This window comes from Gossypium hirsutum, chromosome D02 (assembly GCF_007990345.1).
Source record: "Gossypium hirsutum isolate 1008001.06 chromosome D02, Gossypium_hirsutum_v2.1, whole genome shotgun sequence".
Lineage (NCBI taxonomy): Eukaryota > Viridiplantae > Streptophyta > Magnoliopsida > Malvales > Malvaceae > Gossypium > Gossypium hirsutum.
In genome coordinates this window covers 43,467,277-43,476,641 of record NC_053438.1, presented here as the reverse complement: position 1 = coordinate 43,476,641, position 9,365 = coordinate 43,467,277, and the positions used below count along the sequence as shown (strand labels likewise).

General features: G+C 30.6%; 1 protein-coding gene and 1 long non-coding RNA gene across 2 annotated transcripts; both read right to left on the bottom strand.

The window, feature by feature from the left end:
• Positions 1-237: 237 nt before the first annotated feature.
• Positions 238-2,885, bottom strand: LOC107908123 (uncharacterized). The gene is made up of 2 exons (XM_016835383.2): positions 2,602-2,885; positions 238-850 (listed from the first exon to the last, which is right to left on the bottom strand). The coding sequence occupies exons 1-2, from the start codon at positions 2,767-2,769 to the stop codon at positions 305-307; spliced, it is 714 nt and encodes a 237-aa protein (XP_016690872.1). The 5' UTR covers positions 2,770-2,885; the 3' UTR covers positions 238-304.
• Positions 2,886-4,700: 1,815 nt separating this feature from the next.
• On the bottom strand, positions 4,701-8,040 carry LOC121214680 (uncharacterized). Its single transcript, XR_005910300.1, has 2 exons — positions 7,826-8,040; positions 4,701-5,819 (listed from the first exon to the last, which is right to left on the bottom strand). It is a non-coding gene; the product is annotated as an uncharacterized lncRNA (long non-coding RNA).
• Between the last annotated feature and the right edge of the window lie 1,325 nt (positions 8,041-9,365).

The following is a 9,365-nucleotide window of genomic DNA, read 5'->3' as shown; positions in this document are numbered from 1 at the left end:
CCTAAATAAATAATATGTTTATTGGTGCCTATTGAGTACTCAAGTTCTAAAATTTTGAAATTCCTCATGTTATCTTGTCCTTATATTAGATGTCTGTATTCGTAATTCTCAATCTTCTATATGCATGAGCTACTGAGGTGTTGATGATCACCTTCCTAAATAGCAGCTCAGATGTTGCCGGGTAGAAACTTGACACTAAATAAATAGCCACAATCGGATTCATATATAAAATCGAAGTTGGTCTGTTAATTCTACGTTACTAATTTAACATTATGTAAGAAAGATTACAACAAATTATACAATATTACACTGATTCACAATCCCCACATCCATTGATTTGAGATTCAGTTTTCCCTTGCTTTTTAAACCCTAATACAAGATCAAGATTGTAAAGCACAGGGATCAAAGTAAAAGAGCAAAGGAAAACAAGCAAGGGCCCGAAGATCCAAAGTAGTAGCGGAAGTGCGGTGTAGAAAAGCCGGTTGCCGACAGTGTTCAAGATGAACGCTTTCTCGAGCAACTCCGATACGTACATGGGAGTGATGACAGAAGCCGGGTCTTGGGGAGAGTTGATAAGGACATTAACTTGGTTAATAAATCGGATCGAAAAAGAGTAACAAAAGAAAGAGAAGAGAAAGAAGGATAAGATGGTGACGTATTTGAGAGACACCATGAACTCGCCATGAGCTCCGAAGATGGAATCGTTGAGCGGTCGTTTGATGCTGTATGTGCTGCTGATGACGGCAGCTAGACCGGCGCAAAGAAGGATGGAGGTTGTGGCCATTAGGGTTGATCCCATTATGGTGTTTCGTAGCGTTTGGACTGCTAGGATATTCTTTTTCTCGTTGTCCTGCAAGCCACATGCATCATACTTATTCAACTCAATTGCATGAAATTATGTATATTCTCACTAATAATTAGAAAAAAAAAAGAATGAAATTATATATATTTCTAAGGAAAAAGAAAATAAATCGAAATTGATTGATCAATGAAGTAATAAACTGGAAGGAGAAAAGACTATGAAAGCCTTTTTATTTGAATGACGTACAAAGCAAAAGTTGGCTTTTTATATATGGTTGGATTAGCAGTTGGACCACAACCTCTCAGCTCTTACCTCACCTGGTTGTTTCTAGCAATTGCGTATCTCTCTAGCAATCATCGCATGTGTATTCCATTGTCCAAATAAAAACATAAATTATGAAAAGTAATTTGAAAATATAATATATTTAAATTTTATAAAACACACTATTAATATACTACACTCTAAATATAAATATCTTAGATACGATTTTGACAAAATAAAAAAGATATGAGCAAAATATAAATACAAAAACTATTAGAATAATAATAATTAAAAAGAAGAATTTAAGGTTGGGCTAAATTTTATTCATTGTTTTTTAATACGTTAAAAAAATATGATTATTTTCACAATTATAACCATGTTAACCTTTTAAAATAAAATGACAATACGAATAGAATCCGAAATAGTAATAACCAAAAATGTTTATAATAAATATTAATGCCAGATAATATATTTTAATTATAGGGTGGTTTTCAAGGAAAAAATTGTATAAAATAATTATACCACGTTCACTTTCAAGATCAATAAAACAATGTATGTTACGAAAGCACATTTCACTTTCATTTAAATAATAAAAACTAATTATTTATTACATAATAAAAATTGAAGAGTTTTTTTTTCAAATAAGAACAGAAAGAGGATATCAATATTCTTTCCATGTGTGCACAAGTTCTTTTCTATTTTCCAAACAAAGATGAAGGAATGAAATATAATTTATATAATATTCTTTTTGTTTTTTAATATATTCACTAGAATAAGTTCAATAATTTTTTTTTTCGCTTTGTAATTTCATTTAGTAGATGAAAAAAAAATTAACAACCAACTCTACTATAAAATATATAGTATATTCTTAGGGAAAAGCATGGAATTTATAAAATTTACAATGTTATTTGAATATTTACTAGTCTATTGTTATTCAAATTAAACGGTACAAATTGTAAATTCTCTAAACTATTATAATTATGACTTCTAATATTTTGTATAATATAGTTTTATAAGAAATTACCTAATTGTGTTTTAAAAATAATAAACAACATTTCAATTTTCCTCATCAAAGAAAGTATTGGCAAAACACAAGCTTTATTATTTGCCTTTTTTAGTTGGACAAAATTTATTTATTTTAAAATATATATATTTCACCCTGCAGCTAATATAATTAAGGATCCTTTCGGCACACTGGTTAGAGATACCAACTATATTGGATGATGGGGTGATAATGATTTGGTTCACATCGAATTTGGGTAGATTACGATTATTGTCTAGTATTTTTATTTTTCAAAAAGCACAAACCGAATTCTCCTAATTTTGATATGTTCAAAACTAAAAATAATATATATGATATTTCTAACATTTTTAGCGATAACTTAAAATTAAATTATTTATTTTCTATTATAAAAATTTAAATTTAAATTTAAATAAAAATAGTTTTTAATTTCTGAATCAAAATTTTAAATATGAGTGCGTGATTTAATAAAAATATGTTAAGTAAACATATATGTAAAAAGAAATAAAGAGAGAACCTTCATGATAGCAAAGGCCCAGAAGCGTCGACCACGGGCATTGGTTCCGATGATGGTTGTGAGCGGTTGAGACCGAACCTTACGCCATAGCCACCAATGATAAGCTAAACTCATTGCTAAGCTTAGCGGCACTAAAACCATGTCCAAATAGCATGATCTCCACTCCATATCTCTCTTCTGTCCCTCTTTAGGTTTAGGTTAGTTCTTAGGATGATTTTTTTTTTCGAGACAATGGGGCTTAACTCCCTCGCTTTTATAAAGATTTTTTTGAGAGTTCTGATGGGGATGGATATGCACATAGACTTGTTAGAAGGCAAAATTCAATCTCAAAGAAATAAAAGCCACTTACTACAATTTCCACTTTCCAACTTTAAGCATAACTATACTTTTGTTCTGTTCAGCAATACATGTGTTTTTTTTCTTAATTATTAAAGCATTAATGCGTTTGAACAAAAAATAAAAAAAAAATAAAAGAAGCATTAATGCGTACTTTATGGACGTAAGCCCACCTAACTCTATGCGGGACGATTCCATAAATATATATATATATATGCAGGACGACACATTATTCATCTGTCAACATGCATTTTCTAATTTAGCCGTTAGTATATGCTATATTTACAATTTAATTATATGCTAAAGATAATAAGAATATGTATATTCGAAATGGGATGGGATGGAGGGGTAAAATAAAAGAAACCATTTAATCAAGAATTAGTGACGTGTTTGATTTTCTGGTAATAGATGAACCGGTAAAATAAAAGAATATTTTATTATTTATTAAATAATGAAATTAATTATCAAAATAAAAATTTATAAAATATTTAAGCAGGACAAGAGGGAATGAATAAAAGGTATTTTATTGTTAGCGTATTGATCAGAGTAATCATCTTACAATTCAAAGTTGTAAGAATTATTTAGTTATGATGTGTGTGTATTGATAATAATTTGGAATAAAATTTAATTTGTAGAAAGTTAGGTAAAAGGTGAGAGAATTTTGATTAGTAATTGAGTGATAATCTGACAAAGCACATATGGGAATATGAAATGATAATAAATAAGAGACCACAATCGGTAAATTGCTATTTAGGGTGGGTTTGAATAGGCGATTGGGTGCGGTGCAGTATGTTTAGCTTACTTTTTGTCTCACGCTACAATCTCGCTACAGTATCTAACCTCACCGCCATCACTATTTTTACACTAACCGCAGATAAACACACCACTCATCCAAATTCACCCTTCGTAAATAATCTAATATTGGTATTTTTTTTACGTTATGCATTTTTATAAAATAATAAATGTAATTATAATTAATTATAATTATAAATAATACAATTCGAAGAACAATGGAAAACTAGAATCAAATGCGTAATCGAATAATTATAATTATAATTAATTATATAATTATAAAATCAAATGCGTAATCGCATTTGTATTTCATTATCCAAATAAAATCATAAAATTTGAAAAGTAATTCGAAAGTATAATATTTTTAAATTTTATATAAGACATTATTAATATACTACACTCTAAATATAAATATCTTAGATACGATTTTGACAAAATAAAAAAGATATGAACAAAACATAAATACAAAAACTATTAGAATATATATATACTAAAAATATAAAAGAAAACAAAATAAATAAATAATAATTTCACTTTCATTTAAATAATAAAAAATAATTATTTATTACATGATAAAAATTGAATAGATTATTTTTTTCCAGATAAGAACGAAAAGAGGATATTAATATTCTTTCTACGTTGCGCACAAGTTTACTTCTATTTTCCAAACAAATATGAACGAATGGAATCTAATTTATATACTCTCTTTTTTTGTGTTTCTTAATATATTCACTGGAATGAGTTTAATAATTATTTTTCTTTTCATTTTGTAAATTCAGTTAGTAGATGTCAGAAAAAAAAAATCCCTTGGCAACCAACTCTACTATAAAGTATATGGTATATTCTTTGGGAAAAGCATGGAATTTATGAAATTTAAAATGTTTTTCTGAATATTTACTAGTCTAGTGTTATTAAAATTAATCGGTACAAATTGCAAATTCTCTAAACTATTATAATTATGACTTCTAATATTCTCTAAACTATTATTATTATGACTTCTAATATTTTGTATAATATAGTTGTACAGCTCAAATTTTGCCCGTGGCCCATTATCCAATAACCAAACCCAACACTAACCCAATACCCAATACCCAAACCACCTAGACCTTACCCATCAGCCGAAACCCGAATGGCCCAATACAAACCCGAAGCTCAATTTAACCTAGGCCCAATTTCCCCAAAAAAATTCTGCCTAGGCGCCGCATCTGCTGACTTTAGGGCTTCTGTCGCCGCCGCCGGACGTCCCATTCGCACCAACTCCACCGCCACTGTCCCATCGTCCCACTTGCGTCGCCGGTCACTTGCAAAGAAGAAAAAAAAGCAAAGACAGACAAACAGTGGCAATCGGCTATAAAAGCCAAAGAAAATGTAATTTTAGGGGGTTGTTTATTTTTCTCTTCTGATTTTTGTAAGAAAAAACACATTAGCAAGAGAAATAAAAACAAAAAACAGATTCAAGGTGTTGTTTTTTTCCTTTTCTTTCCGTTCTGGAAGATTTTTCTATTTTATTCTCTTTTCTTTTCGTTTACATATATATAGATAAAGACAGTAAAATAAAGAAAAAGAGGAAAACTCACCGGAGAGAGGGCTTCGAGCGCCTCTCTAGCGCTTCGTCGGCCGTCTTGGGCAGTGGCGGTACGGCGAGCGAAACGGTGGCGCGTCAGGGGTCTTAGAACACCAAGGGTCGGACATTGGAGAGGAAAAGGAGGGGTTTCTGAAATTTTTTTTAAAAAAAACAGTGGCTGAATTGATTTTTTTAAAAGAAAATTGGGTTTAAATACCCAGATTGAAACGGCGCCGTTTTGAGGTTCCTCTGACCCGCGCGTTGACCCGACTCGACCCGGAGGGTCCGCGTGTTTTGCTTTAGGGAGATATTTGCTCGTGTAGTCCTTCCCCTTTTGCGCCTAAGTGCAATTTGATCCCATTTGTTTTTTTAATTTGGCCTCCTGATTTTTCGCGTGTTTCATTTTAATCCACATTGAAACACTGCGTGCTGGGGAGGGGAATATTTCCTGATCAACCCCTCCCCCTTTTCAGCGTGTACCATTTTGGTCCCGAGCCACCCTTTTGTTTATTTACAGATTTTAACCCTGAAATTTGTTTTAGTTTTCGATTTAGTCCTGTTCATTATTTTGTTTACTTACTTGTTGAAATTATTAAGTTTTATTTGCATTTTCAAGCTCTAAAATTTGCTATATCACATACGAATATACATACATGCACATATTTCCATAATGCATTTGTATACGTGTATATGCTTGCATATGTTCTTCTTATTTTATATTTTATACATCTATATATCTATATCCATGTCCCATTTCCATGAGTATATGCATTTATATATATATATTTTTATGCTTTTAAAATATATATTCTCTTGTGGACATCTTTTTTGTTTTATAACTCATATACTTATATATTTGCATGTCATATTTTTATATACACATATATATCTGCGCGCAAACTTATATAGTTTGTAACTTGGGTATGCATATTCATATATATATATGTCTATATGTATACTTCCTTTTTTTAATCTGAATACATGTGTGCATCCATACATTTCTTGCATTTTATATATATATAATTTTATTTGTTTGATACATTTATTTATTTATTTATTTATTTATTTATTTATCCATTATATTCATTTTCACTCAGATTCCTGAAAAGGAAATTTTAAAAAATATATATAAGTAATACTTAGTATTTGGGATCTTCGAGAATCGAGCCCTAATGTATTGGGTTCCAATTCTCTTCGTTGAATCTAAATAATCGAGATTACCTTTTTAAAAAAAATGATGGTAAAAGGCTCATTATCGGAAATTCAATATGTTGTGTCCTAACGCATTGGATATGACACGCTGTTTTCCCGATATGAGAATTTTTTCTAAAAAATAATAAAGGCAATGTTTTGCGTTTGGAAATTCGAGAAAACATGCCCTAAGGTGCTGGTGTCGATTTTTCTCGTTAAACCAAATAGGTAAATATCCTTCCAAAAATTTCAAAATAAGGCAATGTTTTGCGTTTGGAAATTCGAGGAACATGCTCTAAGGTGCTGGGTTTCGATTTCTCGTTTAACCAAATTGCTAAATATCCTCTTGAATTTTAATCCATGCCATTCGAGTTTTTTTTAAGGATCGTATTTTAAATTTCTTTAAAGTTTTCAGTTTTTCGACACTAAGACATTAATTAATCAACTAGGTACTAATTTTGGGCGTATCGAGGGTGCTAATCCTTCCTCGTGCGTAACCGACTCCCGAACCCGTTTTTCTGAATTTCGTGGACTAAACTTGTTGTTTTAATAAAATCAAACCGTTTATTAAAAACAACCACTTTTTGAGGTGATCCAATCACACCTCATAAAAAAGGATTGATGGCGACTCCCGTTTCATTTTTCAAAACTCAAGTCGACCTCCTTTTCCATCCAAAAAATGTGTCAACAATAGTTTTATAAGAAATTACCTATTTGTGTTTTAAAAATAATAAACAACATGCCAATTTTCCTCATCAAAGAAAGTATTGACAAAACACAAGTTTTATTATTTGCCTTTTTTAGTTAGACAAAATTTATTTTTAAAAATATATATTTTCACCCTGCTAATATAATTAATGATCCTTTCAGCACACAGATTAGAGATACCAACTATATTGGATGATGGGATGATAATGATGTGGTTCATATCGAATTTGGGAAAATTACGATTATTGTGTAGTATTTTTATTTTTATAAAAGCATCAACCGAATTCTCATAATTTTGATATGTTCAAAACTAAAAATTATATATATATATGATATTTGAAACATTTTTAGCTATAATTTAAAAATAAATTATTTATTCTATATTATAAAAAATTTAAATTTAAATAAAAACTAGTTTTTAATTTCTTAATCAAAAATTTAAATATATTTAACTGTAGTGATTTCAATAAAAATCAAGTTGAAATAAAACTAAACACCACGACAAAAATTTATTTTCGATTCGTTTGGTCAATATTTGGATCATGTGATTTATTAATGAAACAGTATGAGTGTGTGATGTAACAAAAAGATGTTAAGTAAACATATATGTAAAAAGAAATAAAGAGAGAGAACCTTCATGATGGCAAAGACCCAGAAGCGTCGACCATTGGTATTGGTTCCGATGATGGTTGTGAGCAGCTGAGACTGAACCTTATGCCATAGCCACCAATGATAAGCTAAGGTCATTGCTAAGCTTAGCGGCACTAAAACCTTGTCCAAATAGCATGATCTCCACTCCATCTCTCTCTTCTGTCCCTCTTTAGGTTAGTTCTTAAGATGAGTTTTTTTTTTTTGAGACAATGGCTTCTAACTCCCTCCCTTTTATAAAGATTTTGGGTAGTTTGAGGTTCACACGTAAAAACCAGTTAAAAAAAGAGTTTTGTTTTTATGAATAGGATTTTGAGTAAAAAAATTTTAATTCCGGATCAATTGAGTAATGTTTTTTCTTTTTATATTGATGTTGTATTATTATATATTTATGGAAAAGTTAATTTTTTAAGATTATCTTAGACATTTAAGAATATTGAATTTAAGCATATGATTTCTGACAATTAGAGGCAGCTTTTAAATTATTCCGAATAAGCCTAACTTTGTCCTCTATTTCTTGAACCAAATCAATCCTAGCTGACTTTTTTTCATTCAACTTTGACCAATATAACGGTCTTCTGCATTTGTGTCCATATAAAGTCTCGTATGGTGTTATTTTTATACTCAACCGATAGCTATTATTATAGGAAAATCTGGCCAACGACAAATATTTCTCCTAGTTACTTACAAATTCAATTACACAACACCATAACATATCTTCCAGAATCTGAATCACTCGTTCTAACTGATCATCTGTCTGCGGATGGTAAGTAGTACTTAAGTTTAGTTTGGTACCCAAATTCTCGTGTAATTTACCCTAAAACCTGGAGGTAAACTTCGGATCATGATCGGAAATAATAAATAATGACACACCATGCTATCTAACAATTTCAGAGACATACAGTTTGGTTAGCTTCTCGAGCGAATAATCAGTCTTGAAAGGTATAAAGTGTACATATTTCGTTAATTTGTCTACAACTACCCAGATCAAATCTTTCTTTTTCAGAGTTAAAGGTAATCCCAAAATGAAATCCATCTTAACAAACTCTCATTTCCCCTCGGGAATCATCACAGGTTGTAGCAGACCTAATGGAACTTTATTTTGGCCTTCACTTGTTGACATATCAAACATTCAGATACAAATTTTGATATCTCACGTTTCATTCCCGACCACTAGTAAAGTTATTTCAAATCATTATACATTTTATTGCTTCCTAGATGAATTAAGTAAACATTGTTGTGGGCTTCGTTCAAAATGTCTTGTTTCAACTTTGAATCATCAAGTATACACAAACATTACGAAAATACAAGCAAGCATCAACACTGAAACTGAAATCGATCGTCTGTCAACTATCAACCAGTTTCAGTCTCACTAACAAGTCTAAATCATTTTGCTATAACTCATATATTCTCGCTGATAATGTAACACCCCAAAACCAGACCCAGAAGTTTGGCCAGATTTCGAGGCCACATTGGCCAGCAAAATAGCCCAAAACAAAATTTTGGTCAAATACCAAAAATCCCT